This window comes from Petromyzon marinus, chromosome 38, assembly GCF_048934315.1.
Source record: "Petromyzon marinus isolate PM22_M1 ecotype Great Lakes invasive population chromosome 38, UKy_Petmar_22M1.pri1.0, whole genome shotgun sequence".
NCBI lineage: Eukaryota > Metazoa > Chordata > Hyperoartia > Petromyzontiformes > Petromyzontidae > Petromyzon > Petromyzon marinus.
In genome coordinates this window covers 1,270,819-1,295,824 of record NC_133704.1, presented here as the reverse complement: position 1 = coordinate 1,295,824, position 25,006 = coordinate 1,270,819, and the positions used below count along the sequence as shown (strand labels likewise).

Sequence of the window (25,006 nt, the reverse complement as noted above, 5' to 3'; positions counted from 1 at the left end):
TACCGGGCGAAGTAGTTAACATCTCCTAGGCACCGTGGCTCAGTGGGCCTTACCTGATAAAATAAAAATAGTCTCGTTTAGAGCTGGCGTGGGGCCATCACGGTAAGGGTGATTTTCCACTGGCTGTTTGCTGTGCCGGGTCGTAACCCAAATGTGACTTGCCGTACCAGCGTGGTCCCCACATTGAGGGGAACCCTGCGACATCATGGCTACTGACCCTCACCATCAACCCCCCGACCCCACCACTCAGACCTCCACGTGGTGAGGGCCCTTCCCAGCGGCTCACAAAACCACGCCACGTTAAAGATTAAGTGCAATCGTTCATCATCGCATTCCCAGCTCACTCGATGTTACTCTGCCCTCTGTTTTATGGCCGCATCGTGTTTGCTTTTCGTGAGTGCTTCGTTACGATTTGTGTTCAGCCTGATCCGTTCTGATTGCGCGCGCTCTGACGGTTGCATTGCATATTTCTCTGCTTGCCCGTCCCAGCTCTGTACGCTAGTTCTGTACCACAGTGCTCTGCGGTCACCTGTGCCCCTTTTCCGCTGGCACATCAGAGCCATGCTACGAGCCGTTTTCACGCCGGCTGTTGCCCCGCCGAGCCAGACCCAAACCGCGCTACGCTCGCCTTACCCAACATCCGAATCTTGAGTCAGGGCCAAGCAGGGCCAGGGGAGGGTCTATTCAAGCATTCATTGGAGGCGAGATGTTAACTACCTCGCCTGTCATAGAGGAGGTCGTGGATTCGATCCTGACCCTGAGTTTGCATGTTTGCCCCATGGTCACGTGGATTTTTCTCCAGTCCTCCGGTGTTCTCCTCCACATTTAGAATCACCATCGTGCGTTTCGAGTGTTTGGCTGCTATTAAAGTTCCCCACAATAAGCCACTTCGTTGAGCTATCATTGTGCTAGCCAGGTCGCTTCTGAAAAAGAGCTACATAGCATCTCAGTGGGCCTTACCTGGTAAAATAAAAAAAAAGTGTTTATAGTTTTAGTTTCACTGCGTGTGACGTCAGTCGGCAACGCGGCTCAAACGCGGCCGTGTCCTCCAACTCGTGAGCGGGCTCGTTCGCCGCGTCGCGGGCGACGTCCGCGGCTGGCCTCGGCTTCTGCAGTGGAAAAAAAACCAGCCCAACGGCTCCCGAGCGCACGCCGGCGAGTGCGAAATCTCTCGTTGCCGTGGAGACGGGAGGAAGGCGCAGCGGTTGGCGCGTGCACCGTGAAGCCGGCGACCCGACCTCCGTTTCCCGGACAACGGCCAACATCGGTCGCGGGTGATTGCCGAACCGGTACCTGGGCACCGAACCATAATTTCTCGTACGTATGTTGAACTTCTTTCGTAACGTACGTAGGTCAACCGTGCTACATCGGAGGCTCAAACCCGCACACGGACCAGAGTGGTGAAGTACATCAGAGACACTAGGCTAACAAAGGGCCTCCCCCCTCTGCAAGGCCCGAGCCTCCTCCCGGCACGAGCGGAAGCGCTCTCTACCCCGAACGCTGCGCCAGAAGCCACCGCCTCTGTGGGACGCGACCGGTGTAATACGTTCCTGGAAAAGTTTCAAAGGGGTTTTACTGCAGCACTCAAGCCGCGCCTCGCGACAGTTAAATGTTCCGGGCGAGTGCTATTAGCGAGCATCTGTTCAGGTTGGTGCGTCGCAACAGGTGGGGGTGTCGCCGAAATCACGCGCCAGCCGGATTCACCTACGCCAGCGCCGATGTTTACACATGGCATCAGCGACTCAATGCATGGCCGAGCCGACCAAGGGGGTGCCCACTACCAGTTTAGATAATCACTCGCCACTGGCGTTAGCCGTGGCCGGGAATTGAACCGGGATCGTAGGGTTCGTAGAACGGTGCGCTAACCTCCACCCACGCAGAGACGGACACGCACACAAACAAAAAAGACAAAGTTCCCCCATATAGCCTTTAACAGGCTGTTGGGGAATGTGCTATTAGCGAGCACCTGTGAAGGCCGAGACGGTACATGAGGGTGTGGGTGGCCAGCCAGCACCGTGCCTGACCACCCTCGTTTCCCCAATGCCAGTGTTTACACACCGCACCAGGTACTCATTTAAGACTAAGTCGACCTTGGGGGAGGCCTATGACGAGTTTAGATCATCTTCAGCGATGTTGGCCATGAGCGGGAATGGAACTCGGGTGGCAGGGTTCGTAGTGCGGTGCGCTATCCACCGCGCCCGCCGCTCCTCATACACACAGACAGACAGACACGCACACACAGACACGTGCAGACACACAGACAGACACAGTCACCCACACCCTCTCCTCCGCTCGCCTATGCCCTGGTGCACGAATGAGAGCGGTAACGAGGAGGTAATTAGTAGGCAAGTGGATGTCAGCGACGGTGCAAGGAGGAGTGCACCAGAGGTGGGGGCCGAGAGGGTTGGGGCGGCGTGGGGGGTTGTCGGGACTAGGGTTGGGGTGACGCGGTCTACTTAAACGCGGCTACAATTATCACGAGCCGCCCTCCCTCCCTCCCTCCCCCACCTCCTCCTCCTCGGCGAACGCCTCTTGGCAGTAGCTGCACGGCGGTGGTGGTGGCCGCGCGGCGTCTCGGCTCGGATTTCACATTCCTGGGGGTCCGCCGTGAACGCGTCCGGATCAGCGGTGGCACCTTCTCTCTCTCTCCCACCATCTCCCCGTGCATCTCTCTCTCTCTCTCGCTCTCTCACTCTCCCTTTCTGTCTGGACATTTCCTCTCTCTCTCTCTCCCACAGTCTCTGTTTGTGTGTTTGTCTCTCTCTCTCTCGCTCGCTCTCTGGACATTTCCGTTCTCTCCGCTCCCTCCCCGTCTCTAATTGTCCGCGGTGTTTGTGGACGACCGCCCAATCCGTCACGACGTCGCCGCCCGTCGCGCGCTCCACTCGCGGGCAGAGGAACGCGCGGCTCAGCTCAGCCCACTCCGAGTCCACAACGGGCACTTCACGGAGAGACTGCTCCCTGCCATGGGAATGTAGAATTGTCACCGCCGCACACCTCTTCTTTTTTTTCCCGCGTGCTTCTCTTCTTCCGTGCGAGTCCCTCGGCGCCCCGCGCCTCCCACTCCGTCGCGTGTTCCTCGCGTGCGCGCGCGGTCCCACACGCGTGGAGCCCGACACGCATGACGAGCACTTATCAAGGCCGGAATGGTACACGACGGGGTGGGTGGCCAGCACCACACCCGGACGCCTTTGTCTCCCCAGTGACGATGTTTACTACACACCGCACTGGGTACTCATTTGAGGCCGAGTCGACCTAACGGAGGAGGCCGAGGACCGGTTCAGATAATCGTCACCGGTGTTGGCCGTGAGCGAGAATCGAACCCAGGTCACTGGGTTCGTAGCGCAGTGCGCCAACGACTACACTACCACCACCGCCGCCGCCACCACCATCGCCGCTGCCGCCACCACCACCAGTGCCGTCTGGCTGCGAACCCAACCCCGGTGCCTCACGGGGGCCGCGCCCTCACAATTAGACTCAAGCGTCAAGAGATTGGGGAGCGGGGCGTCAAGGTCAGTCGCTGCGCTCACAATCCACGCGTCGTCGTCGCTGATTCGATTCTCTGGCGTGGCACGTTACACAGTGGGCACGCTTCTTAAATCAGCGGCAAGGTGGCGCAGTGATAGCACTTTGGCCACACAGCAAGAGAGGGCTGGGTTTGATTCCCAAGTCGGGCGTCTTTCTCTTTGGAGTTTGTACGATCTCCCCCCTATCCTGCGTGAGTTTCCTCCGGGTTCTCCGGTTTCTTCCCATTGCAAAAAAAACCCCACACAATGTAACTGGTATTGGCCTCCGAATGCTGAATAATCACATTGCAAATTCACTCAATTGGGCTCACAAACAGCAGCAACCATCGCCCCTCCCCCTGCAAAAAACTTGGCAGGACCCTCCTGAAAAAGAGTCTTGACACTCAGTGAGGCTTTTTACCCAGAAAACAAGCGAAATAAAGTATAAAGTGGTCTTCTTGGCCCAATTAAAGCCGTAAATCGCCATGGGTGCGAGCACTTGGGCCGCTGTGAGCCACTGTGCACCCCACACTTAAACTAAAACTTTACCAGGTAAGGCCCACTGACTTTTTCAGAAGCGAATTGGCCACAAATGATAGCTCAACGAAGTGGCTTACTGTCGTGTGGACACATTTATAGCAGCCAAACACTCTAAACGGGTGATGTTGATTCTAAATGTGGGGTGAAAAACCGGAAGATCCAGAGAAAAATCCACGCAACCACAGGGAGAGAGACATCACAACTCCAAATATACAGCAGGCGTCAGTGTCGGGATCGAAACGACGACATCCTGTGTACCAGGCGAGGTAGTTAACATCTCCTCGCCACCGTGGCGGCGGCGGCGACGTCACGAAGCGCTGTGCCATGGGGGTCAGGGTGGTGAGCATGCGGTGCCATCGCTTGACGAGTCCAACTGTCGGTAAAGGCGCAGCCTGCAGTTGCTCGCTCGCGCCACCGCTGCCGGAAGGGGCCTCGATTGGAGGAGGCCAACACAGAGGGCCACCCTCTGGAGGAAACTCTGTTTTGGGCCAACTCTTCCACAACAGCTTGGGAGAGGCGGGCGCACCACCACACTTTACCCTACCGCACTTTACCTCACGCTGCACTTGACCCCACCGTGTGCAACTTTTTGCCGATCGATTAACCGTGGGGGCGAACCCCATTTTAACGTGGCCGAGCAGACAGAGGTGAATGTGAGAAACCTGCCCCCCGCTCCCTACCACCATTTTAACGTGGCCGAGCCGGGCGATGGGAACCCAACCGGCGGCCCCACTGCGCGCTGCTCGCCATCACACCACCGTGGCAGCGTCTGCCCGTGATGATAGGCCTCGCAAAATTACCCCCCCCTCCCTCCCATCGCCACTGCTTTGCCGGAATTCGAGCTCACGATCCCACGATTAGTGAGCCCCGGCATCCCCACCGCCGGCGTGCGAGAGCTCGCGGAAAGCGCACGCGCATTTTTGTGGATAATTATGTGCGCTGTGCGTGACTGTTTTCGTGTGTGCGCGCGGGGCGCGCGTACGTGTGTGTCCATGCGCGCGTGCACGCGCGTGTGTGCGCGCGCGTGTGTGTGCGTGCGCGCCAAGCAGAACGAGATGAAAGACGTTTCAGGTCGCAGTTACAATAACTGCGCGAGAACGCATTGGAGAGAGGGGAAACTGCCCGGAACCAGTTTGCGCTTCATGGCCCGAGGCCCCTCTCCGTTTTTTTGTTTTCTTTCCGTGCGTCTCTCTCACACTCCCCTCTCACACACACACAAGAACACACACACGGGCACACACACACACAAAGATCCACAGGGTGGCCTTCTGCATGCTGCTGGTGCAGGTGATGTTAGCGAGCACCTATCAAGGCTGGGGACAGTATACACGAGGCGGTGGTTGTGGCCAGATCCATGCCCGGCCGTCTTTGTCTCCCCTGCGATGATGCTTTTACATGGGCAGAGTTGACCTAGGGGGGATGCTCGGCATTTGTTCGGATGTCATTTGCCACTGATGTGCCACGCTGCTCCCCAATTACACACAAACATAGACAAAGATACCCCGTGTAGCCTTAACAGGCTGTAGGGGCAAGTGCTGTTAGTGAGCACCAATGAAGGCCGGAACGGCACACGAAGGGGTGGATGGCCAGCACCACGCCCGGCCGCCTTTGTCTCACCAGTGGTGATGTTTACACCACACCAGTTACTCATTTGAGGCTAAGCCGACCTCGGGTAGGCCCAGGACCGGTTCAGATAATCGTCACTGATGTTGGCCGTGAATCAAACTCGGGTCGCCGGGTTCGTAGCCCAGCGCGCTAACCACCGCACTTACACTCCTCGCACACACACACACACTCCTCGCACACACCCTCACACACACACACTCGTCATCTCACACACACACACTCGTCATCTCACACACTCGTCATCTCACACACACACTCCTCGCAACACACCCTCACACACACACTCGTCATCACACACACACACACGTCATCACACACACACACGTCATCACACACACACGTCATCACACACACACGTCATCACACAAACGCACTCGTCATCACACCCTCTCACACACACGCACTCGTCATCACACCCTCTCACACACACGCACACGTCATTTCACACACGCACACGTCATCTCACACACACAGAACCTCCGTCTCATCCAATACAGAACCCTGGTCTTAACCATAACAGAACCTCCGTCTCATCCAATACAGAACCCTGGTCATATCCATTACAGAACCCTGGTCTTATCCAATACAGAACCCTGGTCTTATCCAATACAAAACCCTGGTCTTATCCATTACATAACCCTGGTCTCATCCAATACAGAACCCTGGTCTTATCCATTACAGAACCCTGGTCTCATCCATTACAGAACCCTGGTCTTATCCATTACAGAACCCTGGTCTTATCCATTACAGAACCCTGGTCTTATCCATTACGGAACCCTGGTCTTATCCATTACAGAACCCTGGTCTCATCCATTACAGAACCCTGGTCTCATCCAATACAGAACCCTGGTCTTATCCATAACAGAACCCTGGTCTTATCCAATACAGAACCCTGGTCTCATCCATTACAGAACCCTGGTCTTATCCATTACAGAACACTTTTGTGTAATCTGATACAGAACCCTTGTCTTGTTTTGGTGCCTTTGTCTAAAGTCTAAAGTTTATACACTAAGTATTATAACTCACAAAGATATTGATAAATGATCCTTTATTAATGTTAACAAAGTATGTCTTAAGAATATTGCTCAGTTAAATATATATTCTGACTAAAAATAATTTAATCAAAGATTGGTATGTGGACATTGTCATTAAAGTTTTTTAAATGGTAAATTTTTGCGAATTTTTTTGAATGCTGGGCTCATGTCTGAGACGAAGGCAAACCTTTGATTTTATAAGAGCCCTAAAACACGGCCCCACCTCTTAACACGATCACGGCTACACATCTACCCCTGAACACAACCTCTGATTTGCTAACCTTTCGGAAACTTTGCACTCCAGTCGTTTTTTTGTATCGTTGTAACTTTGACCCGCCCCCTTCTGGATATTTGTGAAAAAGAGCTTCATAGCTCATCGGATTTCTCCAGGATAAAAAAAGATTGATTCTGACACACTCATCATCTCACACACACACACGTCATCTCACACCCTCACACACACACACACTCTCGCCCCCTCCCCACACACCATCATTGTCTCCCAGTCCCCCTTCACCCCTTCTCTCTCTTCGTGCCTCTCTCACACGCAACTCTCCCCGATCCGCCCTCTCTCGCACGGCTCTAGGCCACCGCAACTCTCCCCCAATCTCTCTACACTCCCTCACTCTCTCCTTCGCTCTCTCCACTCTCTCTATCTCTCCACTCTCGTTTTTTTATGATCAGAGGAAACAAGAAGATGCTCGGTGTAGTCGGCACTTTGCTTCGTTCATCATTTTGTTTTTTTTTATGCTTTGCTTTATGTAACCCCCCCCCCCCCTTTTAAATTAAAGATTTAACAAAATATTTCTCGCAATGCTCTCCTTACCCCTTCCCTCTCTCTCTGCCCCCCTGTCTGCTCCCCCTCTCTCTCTACCCCCTCTCTTCCTACTCTATGTCGCTCTCGCTCTCTTTATTTTATAACTACGACAAGTGCTGCATCTGCACGCAGCCCTCCTCACAGTCAAACGGCCTCCGACGGGTAGCTCACATCTGCATGCAGAGCTCTCTACCGTCATCTGCCACCGAGCACACGGCCTCCTCCAGCGCCCACTGCTCCTTGAAGGCCGGCACGGCGTGGGTCAGCCGCGCGTGGCGGAACTCCATCCCACACACCCTGGCTCCGACCAGAGTGCGGAAGATGCCCAGGCTGCCACTCTCTCCACTCTCTCCTTGGCTCTCTCCACTCTCGCCACTCTCGTAGACTCACGGCGCTCTCCCCCACCTCTCTCCACTCTCCCTCACTCACTCTCTCTCGCACAAAGACAAAGATCCCCCGTGTAGCCTTCACAGACTGTAGGGGCAAGTGCTGTTAGCGAGCACCTATGAAGGCCGGAACGGTACACGAGGGGGTGGGTGGCCAGCACCACGCCCGACCGCCTTTGTCTCCCCAGTGGCGATGTTTACTACACACTGCACGAGATACTAATTTGAGGCTGAGTCGACCTAGGGGAGGCCCAGGACCGGTTCAGATAATCGTCACCGGTGTTGGCCGTGAGCGGGAATTGAACGCGGGTCGCCGGGTTTGTAGCGCAGCGTAGCGCTCACCGCTACACTACCGCTTTCTCGCACACACACAGACACACACAGTCACACACAGTCCCACACACACACGGACACACACACGGGGCACACACGGAGCACGCACAGACACACACACAGTCACACGGGGCACACACGGGGCACGCACGCTGTGAGCGCCCGGGCCCCCAATGCTGCTGGCAGAATGACGACATCGCCGACATCCGCCCGTTCTCACGGGGCTACGGGTTCACGGGGCGACGGGTTCACGACGCGCACACACGCGGCTGTCATGCACGTGCCTGCGGCCTGCCTACCGACCACCGTCCCCATTAACACGACTCTCGCCTCTCCTCAAACAGGGGCGTGGAGAACGCTCGTGCCTTCTTCTTGCATTCGGTTTCATGTAAGCAAACTCTGCAGTGGTTTCAACATTCAGTGACTCATCAGCAGAGCCATGCTGAACTGCCAGATCTGTGAAGGCAAGGACCTCGCCCGCCCCCCCGTCTCTCTCCCGCTCGTCGGACGTGGGTCCTAGCTCGACGCAACAACAAAAGAAGCAGCTCGACAAAAGACAACACGGAAATCATCACGATCTCGACGTCCGAGCGGTGATCACCGACAATCAGCGGGAACGCGCGCCCCACCTCGTCACGTCTCGCAAGCTTCCTTGAGCCCAGGCAGCACTCCCGATAGACTGCCACCACCACCGCCGCCGCTGCTGCCGTTGTGTGCAGCAGAGGGCAGCGCAGCAAAGATCCGTTGTTGGGCTGTACTATGTACTACGTACTATGCTCCCCGCTTCACAGCTCCCCCCCCCCCCACCACGTGGATTGAGAAAAGGGCCATAAGATGAACAAAACGACACCGACGTATTAGACTTGGAAACCCAGTACGCGCATTATCGTCACGCTCCAAATTTGCCAAATTAAAAATAAATCACACCGCAAATTACTCCGTTGGGATTACACACGGCAGGAGCAGCAGCAATTATCACCGCCGCCTGGCAAACAAATGTCCCCCGGTCACTCTTGCAATTGAGACTTCACCCCGAGTCTCTCAAATTGATCACCCGATTAAACAAAAATAAACTTGATAAACTTGAACTAAAAAATTTCTCACAGCCTTTCGGATTCATGCACGTTTGGCTACATGGGGCGCAAAAGACGTTCAACGTACATTTTACGTGTTTCATCACTGGTCGGAAGCACCGGCCTGGCTGTGGGCCTACGTGGCGGCAGCGGCGGCAGCGTTGTTTGACATCCACTCAACAGGCACTTTAGCGAGTACCTCGAACACAAGCAGCAAGCCTCCTCCTCCCCAAAACTCAAGCGCCCGGGACTGAAAAAGCCCAGCCAAGGCATCAATCATTAACGCTGTCTTGTGGGTCTTGTTTGACTGCTCAGTGTCTACCAACAGTGAACCGGCTCCTAAGTCACTTCAATGACTGGTGTGTTTGTCAACTTGCTTACAAAATTCCAGTTTTCTCTCGAAGCCCCTCAGTGCAAAGGGTAACCGCGGACTTCACATCGTCACTCAATCGTTTCTGCCCCTCTGTGGTCGCTCAGAAGAACGAGGGGGGCCACGATAAATTGCATGATGATACGCCACTTCATTGAATGGCCTATCATTTGTGATAGCCAGTTCACTTCCCAAAAAGAGCTGTGTAGCTCAGTGGGCCTTACCTGGTAAAACAAAAAAGTATTCATCGTTGATAGTTTGCCTCGGGCTGCCGCGATAGCTCACCTTGCCGAGGACGTCCAGGCAGGGGTGGATGTTGAGCTCAGGGCTGTCCAGCTTGACCACGCCAACCCAGCCATAGTCCAGCAGCTCCTCGTCCTCGGTGCTCACGCACAGCGACAGCGGGTGCACCTGCACGGCACGGGGGGCAGCGCAGCACCTCCGATTAGCACGGTTGGCTACGGACGGTGAGAAAGAAGTTCAACATGCATACAGCATCACATTCCGCCGCGCAGGGATGGGCCACGCGATATCCAGAGTTTCACGCCGCGTGCCGAACCAATTGGCGCGCATCAAGAACCGGCAGCAGCCTGGCAATGTCGTGTAAGAGGGGAAAAGGGTGCTTGCTCGAATCAGATCCTGAAGAAGCTCCATGCACGTGAAGCGAAAACCCATTGGAGACGTTCATGAAATTCACTCGCGCGGTCAATTTTTCACTCACGACTACACACTCATGCATTCACCCGCCAGCGCTCATTCTCATCAGTACTACCGCGCTGCTCTCTCGTCTGTTTCACTCTGTTGTTCATTCACCCACTAACACGCCACCGTTCCAGATATCCGCGCACATCTTCGCTGAGCAAATGCCGCTTTCATTCACTCCGAATCACTCGCTCTTCTCTCATGCGCTCTCCCACTCTCCACTGAAAGGGGCGAACGGTAGTGAAATGTGGCTTTCGGACAAATAAAAAAAAGCATTTTATAATTCATCAAAATAACAATCGTGCAGTAATATAACGGCACGTAAACACACCCGAGGTGTACTTCGGTGGTCATTTCTGCCGCCTGTTTTTGTTTTTAAGAGGCCTCGTCGTAACTCGCGATCGTGAACGCGTGGAGCGAGCAAGCAAGAGGGGCGCGGCGCTGGTTTGCTGTCCACGCCACAGAGTCGTGTGCTCTTCCAGCCACAGTGGTCACACAAACCCCCACTGTAACCAGTTGATCGATTAAAAATAGATTCACCGACAAAAAATGTTCTGGTCAATCAACTCGCTTGCCTTTACACACGGCGGTTTGGCCCCCCACATCCCGCCTCCCGAAGGCAGGAAACCCCCGACAAGCCACACCCAGCGCGATGACAAAGATGATGTCACCAAGCCCCACCCTCCCATCCAGCGGCACACGTGGGAAACAGAGGCGGGACTTTATTTCACAACAATTTTCACGTTTTCCGACGAATTGAGCAGTCGAACCGATAATCACCAGGAGTCATCGATTACTTTGGACAGCGGGATGAGAGCTCAGCTCGAATAACAATGACACACGGCTCTGACCACATCCCTGAACGTAACCCTATTCATAACACAATGCTCAACGCGGACCACAATCCCAACAATAACCCTCTCCCCAGTGTAACTGTACTCGTGACCATTGCACTCAACCTCTTACCGGGAGGGGCCCGTTGAGAAGAACTGCCACACAGCTATGTACACGCACGGCCCCTTTGTCAATCCACTGCTGGATAAGGGCCTCCCCACGCCCTCTGGGTCCTGGAGGTTATTTGGCCATACTTCCCCATCCCGGCCATTGTGGGTCGGTGAAAGCAGGCAGCATAGATGTACATTTCGCTGCCCGACCTCTGCTGCCAACGACGTAGGCCCGCAGCCTGTAACAAGCGAACACGTGTGGTGGCCCATCCAAGCGACATCCGGGCTCAGCCCTGCTTAGCTTCCGGGATGCGACGGGACGGGGCTCGTTCCGCGGGATTTGGTCGCAGGCCACAGGAGCGATGCCTTGGCGTTAACACGCACGGCAGTTAGCCGCAATCTAGCACAATGTGTACGGTGTCTGCTGAACCGGCACGCAGCAAGGCTCGGGGCCATATTAAACTATCAAACATTTTTTTTATTTTACCAGGTAAGGCCCACTGAGCTAGGTAGCTCTTTTTCAGAAGCGACCTGGCCACAAAAATTATAGCTTGACGAAGTGGCTTATCGCGTGGGAAAATCGGAGGAACCGGAAAAAAAAACTCCACGTGACCACGGGGAGAACATGCAAACTCCAAATATACAGGCGTCAAGGTCGGGATCGAACCCACGACCTCCTAAATACCAGGCGAGGGAGTTTCCATCTCGCCACTGCAGCGCCGGCTCTCGGCACCGCGACGCCCGCAGTGGCGGGCCAATCGATCCGGTGACGATCTCCGTAAGAGACTGCGCCGAGAGCTGTTGCCTGAAACTAGCACGTGGTCGAGAACAGAGGCAGAATGCGACCACGCAACGCTTGGCACGTTCAAATGATCACCCTGAGCCCCACAGGGACGCCGAGTGCAGATGTCTGGACGACATAGCCACCGCTACGGCCGGTGTAAAACCTACACGGTGAAACCCGTGACACGGCAACCGCAGGCCCCTCTCGTAACAGATTCAATCCACGAGCATTGAGAACATTCAGCCCCGATACTTGCACACGTGTGCATGTGCAGCCCTTTGTCAATGCACTAAACCAGGTAAGGCCAACTTTGTCAATGCACTAAACCAGGTAAGGCCAACTGAGGTATATGCAGCTCTTTTTTTAGAAACGACCTGTCCGCAAATGATAGCTCAAACCAGTGGCTTATCATCAAGCGAAAATTTTCAGCAGCAGCCAAATACTCTAAATGAATGTCCTCCTGGATGAACGTCCTCACACACCGAGTGGGTCGTAAGGGTCGCTTGACCATAGTTCACCAAGATTTCCCGCACCTCCAACTAGCACAGTTGGCTATGTCCGGCGGGAAAGACGTTCAACATACGATGGTCAGTGTGGGTTCTGTGGTTGTGCAGGGGTGCCAGCACTGGTTCAGATATCAGCTACCACTCGTGTAAGCCGCGGCTGGGTATCGAACTCAGGTCGCCGGGTTCACAGCAGCGTGCGAATCACTCTGCCCCGCCGCATCCGGTCTCTCGCCAACAACCCCCACGCACAACTAACACGACGCGGGGAGGGGCCCTCTTTCACCGTGCAGGCCCTCCTCGTTGCCGGGGCCCACAGACGGGGCCGCATCGTCGTCACGAGCCGTGGTTTATCCACTGCTGGCTAAAAGATCACAAGCCCGACGCTGAGAGAAGCAGCAGGGCCGCCGCGGTGGCAGCAGCAGGCGAGAAGACGAAGCTGCAATGGATCAAGGGCTCAAATCATCATCACGACGATCGCTCAAATCATCCTCGTCATCATTACTATTCCGACAAAAGCACAATGATCGGTGGTTGGCGAAGGAGCAGTCTGCAAAGGTTTAACCCGCCTACCCCTGCTACACAGGACCCACTGTGGTCTCTGTGCGAGAGGGGAGAGAGGGAGAGAGGGGAGGAGGTTGAAAAAAAATGTTATAAAAACCCATCAAGGAGGAATTTAAAACAAGCAAACAAGCTCGGCTGCTCTGCTTAAGCCTCCCCCACGCCGCCCCTCCCTCGAAGCTGTTGGCAGAGCGGCTCTCTTCAAAGAGCGCGCTATCCAAACTCCCACTGAGCCCGCACAGGGGGTGTGTGTGTGTGTGCGCTCGTGTTTGCGGGCGTGTGTGTGTGAGAGAGTGCGCTTCGCTAACAGCACTTGCCCCAACAGTCTGCTAAGGCTACACGGGGGATCTTTGTGTGTGCACATGTGTGAATGGGGAGCGGTGGCGCAGCGCTACGAACCCGGCGACCCGGGTTCGATTACCGCTCACGGCCGACATCAGTGACGATTAATCTGAACCGGTCCTGGGCCACCCCGAGATCGACTTAGCCTCAAATGAGTACCTGGTGCGGTGTGTCAACATCGTCACTCGGGAGACAAAGGCGGAGAGGGTTCTGGTGCGCATGTGGCGGCCTTAATAGGCGCTCGCAAACACAGCACCGTATCTTTGTGTGAGAGAGGGAAGGAGTAGCTGGGGCCTCTTGGCTGCTGGCTACTGACGACTCTTCTTGACTCCACTCAACCAACAACACCGTGGGAGATCGGCATTGGGGAACCACGGTGGTTGTGAGATGTTAACTCCCTCGCCCGGTACGCAATAGGTTGTCGGTTCGATCCCGACCCTGACGCCCGCTGCTGTACATGTGGAGTTGGCGGTGTCTCGCTCCCCATGGTCGCGTGGATTTTTCTCTGGGTCCTCCGGTTTTCCCCAGTCCACAGTAAGGAAACACGGGCTTAGGAGTATTTGACTGCTATAATTGTCTACATGATGAGCCATTTTTGTCGACCTATAATTCGTGGCCAGGTCGCTACATAGCTCACTGGGCCTTACCTGGTGAAACGAAATTGTTTACAAGTCGTGACATGCGCGCGTCTCTCCCCCCAAACCCCCTGCCGACGGAGAATCGGACGAGTAAGAAGAACCACGCACACGCATGGATTCCGAGTAACGCTTTCCATCGTGCGTGTGTCCTCGTCGAGGAGGAGTAATTCAATATAGATTGAGGAGTACTTAATTGAGCGATAATGACGGCCACGGTCACGGCCAGGCATGCGGGGAAGGGGCGGCGTCTCTGTAGGCCACGATGAGACCACGGCCTCGCCTGGTGGCTCTGCCCGGGAGGACGCGCCTTGGGCGGGGACACCAAGCGGGGTGCTCTCCCGAGCCCAGGTTTGTGTATCCCAAGTTTGGGGAAACTCGTTGATAAATCCATGGGAGGTTTTTTTTTTAGTTAGGTCGCGTAAATGTGTCGTTAAGCCCGCCACCACCCGACACAGCCAATTAGTAACGTCTGTCACGCAAAACAAAACATGCCAATTCGTGACTAGTTCATCATAGTGGTGTGTTGGAGAGTAAACGCACATTTACAATTCTAACCACAAAAAAATCTTTACTATGGATTATATTGGTCGCCAAAAGCCTACTACTACTGTGTGTTAAACCCGTTGATCAATGTTACCCTCAAAGCAACACGACTTCATCACTGGAGTCGTCCTCATATCGGATTGTCTTAACGAGAGTCATCGTACCCCGTTACAGACGGACAAGAGGAGTGGACGCACGGTGCTGATGTTTTGAACGCTTTCGACACGAGTTGGGCAGACCAGCGTTGAGCGATTGGTTCGCAATCGGCAGCGAGCCATGGAGGCTGCGGCGTTGCCACACAAATGTAACGGGTGCTCGCCAACAGCGCTTGTGTTTTTCAACATCCTCCCCCTCTCCTTAGTGTTTAAACGGGGATCTCTCGTATTTGTTCACGGGCTCTGTGTTGTTCTGGCCTCTCTAACTTCCCCTCTACCCCCGCTTCTCGCATACGCCAGACACATTGCACTTGTTCGCAGACACGAAAACCGGATGCTAAAATACAAACGATTACGGCCACAAACTACTGTGGACGTGACTCTTATCTGTAACTCTGTTGACTTTCATTAAATCACAATCAGCCACGGTCAATCCCACTGCTGGATGAAGGCCTTCGCGAGCTGCCAGCGATTATGTAACCACTTAGCAGCTGCGATATCCACTCCTCTGATATCCGCCACGCACTGGTGAACTGTGAACAGCCACTGCACTTTTCGGCGGCAATTGAAGTCGTGCGGAAGAACGAACCCCATCCTATCATCCGCGCTTTCCGCAAACGGTCGTGGTTCCTCTCGGGTGCCAAATCCACAGCTGAAATCACGATTATTCAGGACTAGGAAGTTGGTCTCCCTCAATCACTACATCCTAAAGTCCACATTCTGGCACACAAAGAAGAATCCGAATCTTTTATTATCCTGGAAAAGAGGAGTGAGTTGTGGCAAACTCACCCTGTTAAGCGTTTTTTTTTCAGAACCATCAGGCGTGGATCAGGGACCCACTGTGTCGAGACAGAATACAGCACCAAGGTCCAGCATGGACAAGTAGACCACATTCTCCTGAGACTGGCTCTCGAGAGTTGGAGGTCCTTCCACCAGCAGTGGCTTGAACAACACCCTTTGAGGGCTGCGCCTTTAGAGTCGCTTTCAATATTTTTGTTGGTGGATGAGAGGATTTATTTTCGTGGCTAAACAGCAGAATCTGCCATTAATGCCCTCCAGGTGACCGTGGATGAGAGGGGGTCCAACTCGTCTGTTCATTACAATACTGTACAATGTTATGTAAAACTAAAGATCGGACTGAAATTGAGGACTAATTAGTTTTGATTAACTTCAGTCTTATACAAATGTTGTGCAACATCCTGTGTTCAACAGTGCAAACTTAATCCAACTGTTTTACAACAATTGTGCATATTATTGAGTCACATTCATCAATGTGGGGGAATTATTGCGTCATTCGTAAAGCAGTGCTGTGTAGACGAGAAAGGCCCGGAACGGTTGGAAGACTGTGAACGTTTCTGACAATTTAAAGATGTGGGAAATTCTTAGCGTCATCAGGAAGTGGCTCTTTACTCCGTCATAATAATATCCAATTAAGGTGACTAATTCAGGCACATAATTCGTTCACGTTCGCAGACTGGGGAGAAACGACCAGAAAGCTTCATGACGTCGACACCAAGACTGACGGAACTGTTTATATCCACGCTTGGACGGTGGTGGCGGGTGCACTATAATTTTTTGTACGTGTCAAAGAATCGACAAATTCCATACATAAGCCACATCTGTGCGTGTCAAAGCATTGACCAGTTCCAAACATAGGTCACATCTTCCAAAGCGATACAATAAATTGCCTTCGACGTGACACGATTCGTTGTTGGGGTGCTTTTTTTAAATCGTGCTGCGAGGTCGCCCCTCACGTTCAGCTGCCCCCCCCCCTCTCTCCCTCCCAACGGCTCAAGTTCACAAAGCTGACCCCGGCGCAGGCAGGGGCCCAGAGGTCAAAAGATGCTGCACGTTCAGGCCATGAAAACTAAAACAACATGAGGGTATCTTGAGAAAAAAATAACGTTTAAAAACAATGCTTCAAGGAATAGGCCGAAATGCCATCTACACGGGGCTCCAGTGAGCTCGCTCTAATGGAGGCCCTTCCGCCAGCAATGGTGTGATCAAGCAGTTGCAGGGCTGCACCTTGATCTGTAGGAGGTCAAAACGAATAAAAGGTGCAGTACAGTACGTGTAAAGATAACTGTGGAGGGTACACGACCAGGGACGGAGCGATCCCACTGCACGATGACCCCGGCGCGGACACCTCCACCTGGAGAAACACGCCGCCATTCTGCCCTTTGACCTTGCATTGTGGTGCAAATCCTGTTAAGGCCGTGTGACCTCAGCAGACAATCAAGCGCTGCTGCTGCATGTGCAACGACAAATTAAAAGATAGTTTTGAAAACGAAATTCTGGAGGACACTTTGGCCTACTCTTCTCCGCCACATGCTAGAACTGTCGATCGACCAGCTATGGGTGCACACTTTTACACGGTTGGGTGGACGAAGGCAGAGGGGTTTATGAAACTTGGCCCCGTTTTTTTCGAGTGCTGCACCGGGAGATTGAATCCAACCGGCGCCTCTGGATTGCGAATCAAGCGTGCTCACCAATACACCACAGCGGGATTCCCAACACAAACACAATACTGTACAACACGTTTTAAGTAACGATGTTGCACAAGGCATGCACACCGTTTGAATCCAGCACCGATGATCGCTGGGATTCCGGCCATTGTGCCGATGATAATGACGACGATGTGCGCACTGAGGTGGAGCGAGAAATAGACAAAACAGCCGGCAGGAGTATGGGAAGGCCGTCTGTCGGGGAGCGAGCATTGGGCACTCTGGTATGTGTGGCTTTCCATGTGCAGTCCACTCCAGTGTGTTTGTTTACCCAGCAAAAGCATCACCGAGGGCCCCGCGTCTGATGTTTGGCCAATTCCTCTTTGTGAGCGTTTTTTTTTCTCAAAAAGAATTGGCCTAAAAATCCCAAGCGAGAGGCCCCCACCCCCAAACAGGACTTTTTAAAGACCCATTGAGGCTTTCCTGAGTAACGATTTCAAATTAAGAATTTATAATTATTTCTCCGTCTCTCTCGCTCCCTCGCTTCCTCGGGAACTAAAAATTGGAATGACCCAAGAATCCTGTTTACAGTGAGCTGGCTCGTAATCACCGCGACAGGAAAGGAGATAAAGAGCCCAGCAGAGTTCAAAAACGCTGCCTCCCCTCACCCAGCCACCACCGCCACCCAAACCTCCCTCCCGCGCATCCTTTTCCCTGCCCCCCCCCTCTTTGTCTCTCCCCCTACCTCCCTCGCCTCTGCCCATCACCCCGTCAGCTATAAAATGTCCCAGTCCTCACACGTACAATAATTTTATCACTCACGGGCGCCGCCGCCGCGCTCTGGATTCTTGTCACGTCTGCTCGCTGTGGATTCTCATTTTATTATTATCACGATTATACAAAAACATTGTCTCTTTCCTCTAACGTTCCCATAGCAGCCGGTGCTGCAGATCCTTCCGCGCGATACCGCATCCTTCGCAAGCGCCCTCTCTTGCGAACGTGTTTATTTTGGGGAATGTTTCTTGTGATTAAGCATTTTATTCTTCTGCGCCACGTCTCAATTAAAATGGCGTTCGTGGGGGGTAAAAATGTCACACAATTCGGATTTTTTTTTTACAGCTGGTAAGAGCTGAGAATGTACACCTCATCACCATCATCGGCATCATCAAACATTCCCACACACCCCCACCGACACATGACGACAGGGAGCCTCTGAGCAACCACACCTCCCCGCCAACCCCACACACACACATACACACACAGCCCACCACACCCCTTGCCATGTTTTTTAATAAGCCACGCATACTCGGCCTGTTCTTTTGCAACAGCCCAAGGGCGCTGCAAGCGAGCGGGGTTCCACCGCCACTGGCGAGCCGCGCTTTGCGGATTCCCGCATCCTGAGCCAAGTCCACTTTCCAGACGCGATGGGTGGACTGGCTCGCTCGCAGGCCACTCGCTCCATTGTTTCGCCTGCCGCGACGGGAAATCGAACCGGTGCGCTGCCATTCAGCTCCCCTGACAAATGAAAATCCCTCCTGCAATCTGCCGTGCAGCCGCCGACGAAGGACAGCGGGGATAAACAGCGCTGATGATCGCCAACAGCCGAAAAGCTGGATTATGTGTTGCGTAAGCCGGGTGGTGGGAGCGAGGGGGCGGCGGCGTTGTATCCACAATTCCTGCAGCAGCGAGCGGGCCGACAGAATGCTTCCCATAATCGCCACGGCAGGGGCCTCTTTCGCTGGCTTGCCACCCACACGCCCGCACACACAATAATGGGCGGCTGCTGCTGCAGCAGCTCTTTCTCGCCGCCACCGCTCTGCGCGTAACGCAGGCCCCGTGTTATGTAGAGCAGATCCTAATTGTGGTTGCAACCGCCTCTCTACCCCCCCAGCCGCATTACTCCAAACTACCCCAACCACCGACACCACCGCCCCCTTCTCTCCCGCCGCGCCCAACCATCAAACAACTACCTCCACCCTCCACAATAACCGCACCACCACGCACCACGAAACAACCCGAACCGCCACCACTTGCAAACCCTAACCCCTAACCCCCCCCCCCATGTGCCCCGCCAACTCCCCACCCACCCCAACCTCCTGTCCCCCACTCTTGTCCGTTTGGAATTCCAACTGATCTTATCACTCGGCAAGAATCCTAATTACAGAAGGGGGCAGAAAATGGAGGAAAGGGAGAGAGGAGGTAGGAAGGGGAGAAACAAGTGGGGAAGGGGGGAGGTGAAGGGGGGGGGGGCGGTGGTAGCCGGGAGAATGGGGAGCCCTCCGCTGGGTGGGGTGGGGGGAGTGGAGGGGGTGGAGAGGGTGGAGCGGGTGGAGCGGGTGGGTTATTGCCAAATTCCAGAATTTGTTTCCCTCCGTGCCCAGGGATGCCCCCCTCACTCTCAAACAACAGAGGCCTGCTCGGGGTGCCGTCTGCCCGATGTCTGCTTCAATAAGAACTCGGCTCACGTTCGTCTAAAGCAGGGCCCGAGAGAGGCAGCAGGGCATCGCCGCGCGACGTTTCGGGCAATGCCGCGTCACGGTTTGGCACGGAGCGTGTGCTCGCGACGAGGAGGACGCGGCGCTGCTGCCACTTGCACAGGTTTCTGCGGTTTAGCTGCTTCGCTACAGCACGATGTCCGACGTTTCGCCAAATGCCCTGGGAGAATTCGGTTCCTGAAGAGGCTCCCAGCACACGGAGCGAAATGTCGGACATCATACTGAACAAAGACAAAGATCCCCCGTATAGAATTAACAATGTTGGGGAAAGTGCTGTTCGCGAGAAGCACCTATGAAGGCCGGAACGGCACGCGAGGGGGTGGGTGGCCAGCACTATGCCTAGCCGCCTTTGTCTCCCCAGTGGCCATGTTTACACATCACACCATGTACTCATTTGAGGCCGAGTCGACCAAGACCGGTTCAGATAATCGTCACCGGTGCTGGCCATGAGCGGAAATCGAACTCGGGCCACCGATTTCATAGCACAGTTGTGCCAACCACTACACTACCGCTCCTCATTCATACTGAACGTCACACGGCCCAACCTGCAAACACGTCAGAGAGCTGATCTTGACATTTGGGACATTCGTTTCTCACCCATTGATCTACCTCGCTCAACATTTTGCAGCCCGTTTTGGCAATTGAAAATAATCCACTTCTGGACTAAAGGCTTCCCATAGCCTTTTGGTCAGAGTGGAGGGTTGTTTGGCCATACTTCACTGTGCTGGATGATGAATGGGGAAGCCCAGGACCCGTTCAGATATCACTCACTAATTAGCCTTAGCCGTGACTGGGAAGTGAACTCAGGCCATCAAGTTCCTTTGGTGGTGCACTAACCACTGCTCTCTCTATTATGTTTTAATGGTGATGATGATAACGACGTCCCTGCACGTGCCCATGACAAAGGAGCGACCCGGTGCAGATTCCTGGCCTTGTGAATCGTCGTCGACTGACGCGCGACTCGTTCCTGGGCCGTCCCCGCTTCACCAACCCGCGCTGACCGACGTGGTGAAGTGTCGCCAAACAAACCTCCACGACCGGCATGCGCTGCTGACCAGGCATTCTACATCACGCAGATCGAATCGACGCGGTTCTTGTTTTGGGGCCTTGCGAGGCATCAAGGCGTCATCGAGTGCTCAGACTCCGTGTGCACGAAGGCAAGGCTCTCTCCGATTCGCGCGCACTTATGGGGGCGCAGCGGCGGCGCAAGCGGTTGGCGCACCGCGTTCGGAACCCAGAGTTCGAATCCGCGCCACGGCTAACGTCGGTAAGAAAGCGAGCGACATCCGAACCCCGCCCCCTCCAGATCGCCTTCCTCCGTCACCGACGCGCACCGAGCGGCGGGGGTCAGATCGCCTTCCGCGAGCGAATTGTGATCGGCGGTGGCGTGGGGAGGCGTCCATCCAGCAGTTGAGTGACCACGGCGCTTTGCCTGCGAGAGAGAGCGGCCCAGGGCGGCGCCTCCCCGCCCGCGCTCGCGTAAAGGTTGTGTTTGCGCATTTCGCAGAGTCGGTGCTGCGCGTGTGCTTGCCGCGCTGTTATGTTTCACTGTACACACACACTCGCCTCCCTCCCTGAGCCATGAACCCCCTTGTGAAAGCTGGCCCGTGCGTGACCCCACCGCACACACACACACGTACACACACGTACCTCACACACACGACTACTTCGAACAATCCCGGCAGCTCCCCACGGCCACCCTCCACCTAGCCCTCGCTCTCTCTCTGTAAGGAGAACCGCTCAGCCGAGTGGTTGGTGCAGAAGGAGGGAGCGAACGCTGCCGGGAAGGTGGCAACACCGTGTGGCCCTCTTAACAACAATAATGCTCATCATGAGAATATCGCATACAATCACAGCCAGCCCTGTGTAAATCCACTGCTGGATGAAGGTCTTCCCAAGCCATATGGGGGATACTGACCAAACTTCACCACGCTGGTCAGCGCGGATTTGTGAAGGCGGGGGAGCCTAGATATGCGAACGCAACTTTTATAATGATTGACATGTACAAGGCGCAATTCGTCCAGGGATCTGTGCCGTGCAAGAAGTTAGGAAATATAAATACTATTAAGTACAGTACAACAATGGATTTTATTCACCACCCTCTGCTGCCCGCCACGTTACCCGGCAGCCTACTGTGCATGGTGTTCACACATCCAAGCACGAGCCAGGCTCAGCCCTTGCTTAGCTTCCGAGATCCGTCGAGAGGATGTTGCGCGCATCGCCAAGCGTTGATGCGCAGGCGCTTGTATCGGTGCCAGTGGTCAAGTGAACTACGAGGGTCCATGGACTCCCACCCTCGCTCGGACCCCTCGCACCCCTCCCTTCCACCCCACCTTTCCCTCCGCCCCCCTCCATCCACCCCCTGCCACCCTCCCCCTCTTCCCCCCATTCCGTGACCCGCTGGACAGTTCCACGATTTCTTACGTTACACTCTTCAATGTGTTACACTTCACTGCTGTTTACCACGTAGGCTTTTGCGACCAATATTATCCATTGTAAAATGTTTTTTTTGGGTTAAATCGCGTAAATATTAATTTGTCGTTAAACCCGCCACCACCCAACACAGCCAATTAATAAGGTTTGTCACGTAAACAAAACATGCCAATCCGTTACTGGTTCAGCACACCGATGAGTTCGAGAGTAAACCCACAACATTCACTTTTCGAATACAACGTTTTGCCAGTGATTACAACTCGCATCATCAGGCGACAGCCAGAATTGTGGATAATTCCTCCTGTTGCGATCTTCAATAGAGGGGGTAGAAGAGGTGATGTCATCGCTCTGGGCCTGTCAGGTGCGATGACAATGGATCATGTTCATCTGAGAATATGCCGTACCTATTATCAGTTGGGTCATTCACTGCTGCGCTACATGCATTGTGTAACACAAGTGCGTAGTATTCAGCCATGACTCCACAATAAGGCAAGAGAGAGGCACACCTGTAGCCGTGGTGCTATTGCGATGGCGCGGCACGGACTCGGAAGGCCCACAATTCGGGCCTCCGGGACGTTTCCGTGCCTTCGGACAATCTCGGACCGACCAACATCCTCGTCCACGCAGCGAGGGTGACGGTGCACGCAGCTTCTCCTCTTTGTCAAACCAATCGACCCCCTTCCATGAACAAGCAGTTCTTCCGATTCTGTAGATCATCGCCGTCAACGTTACCACCCACGCGTGTCACGAGGACGATTTCGGAAACGTTGAGGTTGCCCCCTCATTTGCGCAACTGGCCAACACTGTGAATGGGAAGCTGTGGCTGGGCAGAGCACTCCTTAAAAGGCTCTCCCACGCGCTTGCCGGGTGGAGCACGTCTTTATAACTGGACACATTGTGCCCTGAAGAAGCTCCCGGCACGTTGAGTGGAACGTCGGACATCGCGATGAACCACACGCGGTGCGACCTGGACACGCCTCGGAGAGCTACGCAGCGCAACCACAAATACATACGCAACTGTTTTATAGGATGTGGATTATGCGATATAATGAACTAAAGTATTAATGTGTAAGAGCCCGAATGTGCGTTTAAACATTAAAAAGTTGCACAGCCCAACCGACAACCCACGTGGTTTTGCACTGAACACATCTTAGCCTCGGGAACACGTTGAGTACAATTTTGATTTCCTCCCACAACCACTACCACCACATTTTCTTCTTTCAACACCAACACAGCCAGGAAGTTGAGTGGCCGAAATATTCCACAAAAGGGGGGCCTAGCACCCCCCCCCAGCACCCCCCCCCCTCCGCCAATCAGGATGGGTCGAGCCGGGGCGAGCTGCCGTGGGCCTCGTGCGTTTCCGGCTCGGCCCGCTTCCCCGTGGCTGTGTAGACGCCGGCACCCATTGTCTCGGCTAAGCCACGGCAGTCAGTCGCTGCCCTCGCGCTCCCAGGCTCATTCAGTCCCCTGTTGCTTGCGCACCGCCCTAACCTCCGCTTTGTCCCTTGCACCTGCTGCTTGCCGTGTAATCTGTCCCGGGAATTTGCATATCATCTCTGGGCATCTTTAAGAGCAGTGGGTCCCCCTTTATCATGCAAGGCATTAACTGTTAACACTCTACCAATCATTGACCCATCCCCAAGGATGGAACATTGCTCCCACGGTTTGGGGCAGAGTGCTGGGGTCGACACAAATTCCTTTATTGAATCCCTACAAAGAGACCGCGCAGCTAGCTATCTGCCCCCTGCCATTATCCGCACCGTTCCCTCTGTCTCTCGGAGTAATCCCAAAGAACACTGACGAGTTGGAGCCATCGCATCGACTTCAGATCGAGCAGGGGACGGCGGGCAGCGAGCGAGATGGCAGATGGAGGAGCGGCAGCCAAAGGAGGGAAACGCACCGACGGAGACGTTCACCGTAGAGGCGGAGCGACGAACTCGGCTCGTGCGCGGAAGCTGGAGAGACTGCGAAAGGTGCCGGGGGGGGAGACCCTCATCCGGCATGGCAGGAAATAAATCGCGGCCGACGATGAGATCGTCCATCTTATCCACTTCGTGACAGAACCGCGTGCATCTCTTGCTTCTCTTCATCGTCGCCGTCGTTCCTCATTGGGAATTGGGCAGAGACCATCAACTCGCTACACCTAGAGACTCGGGGGCAAATCGCAGGCGGCCGAAACCCAGAGTTAACCTGCGGGCCACGCGGTCACTTCCATCGGCGCCTTCTCGAGTTTCTCGCGTCGTCATCCCTCCCCCCTCATCTGGTCGGCCGGCGCTCGCCCCGGGCCCCTTCATCCCCGCCACACGAAGTCTGCGCTCCGGGAGCGATCCCCGCATCTCCCCATCTGTCACGGCGGGCTTCGCTCTCCGCCCTCCATCAATCGCTCGCCACGTCCGTACGCGCGAGGAGCGGCCGACGGTGTTAGGTTCGCCGAGGGCGCTGGCCTCGCGTCAGCGACTTGGAAAAGACAAAACGCCACGGAGGCCTCGAGTCGCACGCTGCAGGGAGCAGAGCTCGGCGGACGGCGTCGCCCGTGCCACCGTCGTGCTCTCTCGTTCCAAGAGGACGAAGCGACCTTGGGCGGTGGCGGCACCGGCGATGGGCCCTGACGGCCGTCGCCTCGCTGGTCTGTGTGTCGTGCATACCGTTGGCTTCGCGTGGCGCTACGCAAAGGGCGTAAGCTGGAGTGTGTGCAGGAGGTGCAACTCCACCACGGGCCAGTGGGCCCAGGCGCCGGGCTCCAAAGAGAGAAGCTGCTACGAGGACTCCCCCCAATC

The 25,006-nt window shown here is 54.8% G+C and overlaps 1 protein-coding gene across 4 annotated transcripts in view; it reads right to left on the bottom strand.

Annotated features, from left to right (window-relative positions):
- LOC116950285 (uncharacterized) overlaps positions 1 to 25,006 on the bottom strand; it is a 117,433-nt gene that overhangs the window by 47,610 nt on the left and 44,817 nt on the right. For all 4 annotated transcript variants that reach the window (XM_032967979.2, XM_032967981.2, XM_032967980.2 and 1 more), the window contains exon 2: positions 9,971 to 10,096. In XM_032967979.2, coding sequence (XP_032823870.2) covers positions 9,971 to 10,096 — 126 coding nt within the window. The remainder of the gene's footprint in view (positions 1 to 9,970; positions 10,097 to 25,006) is intronic.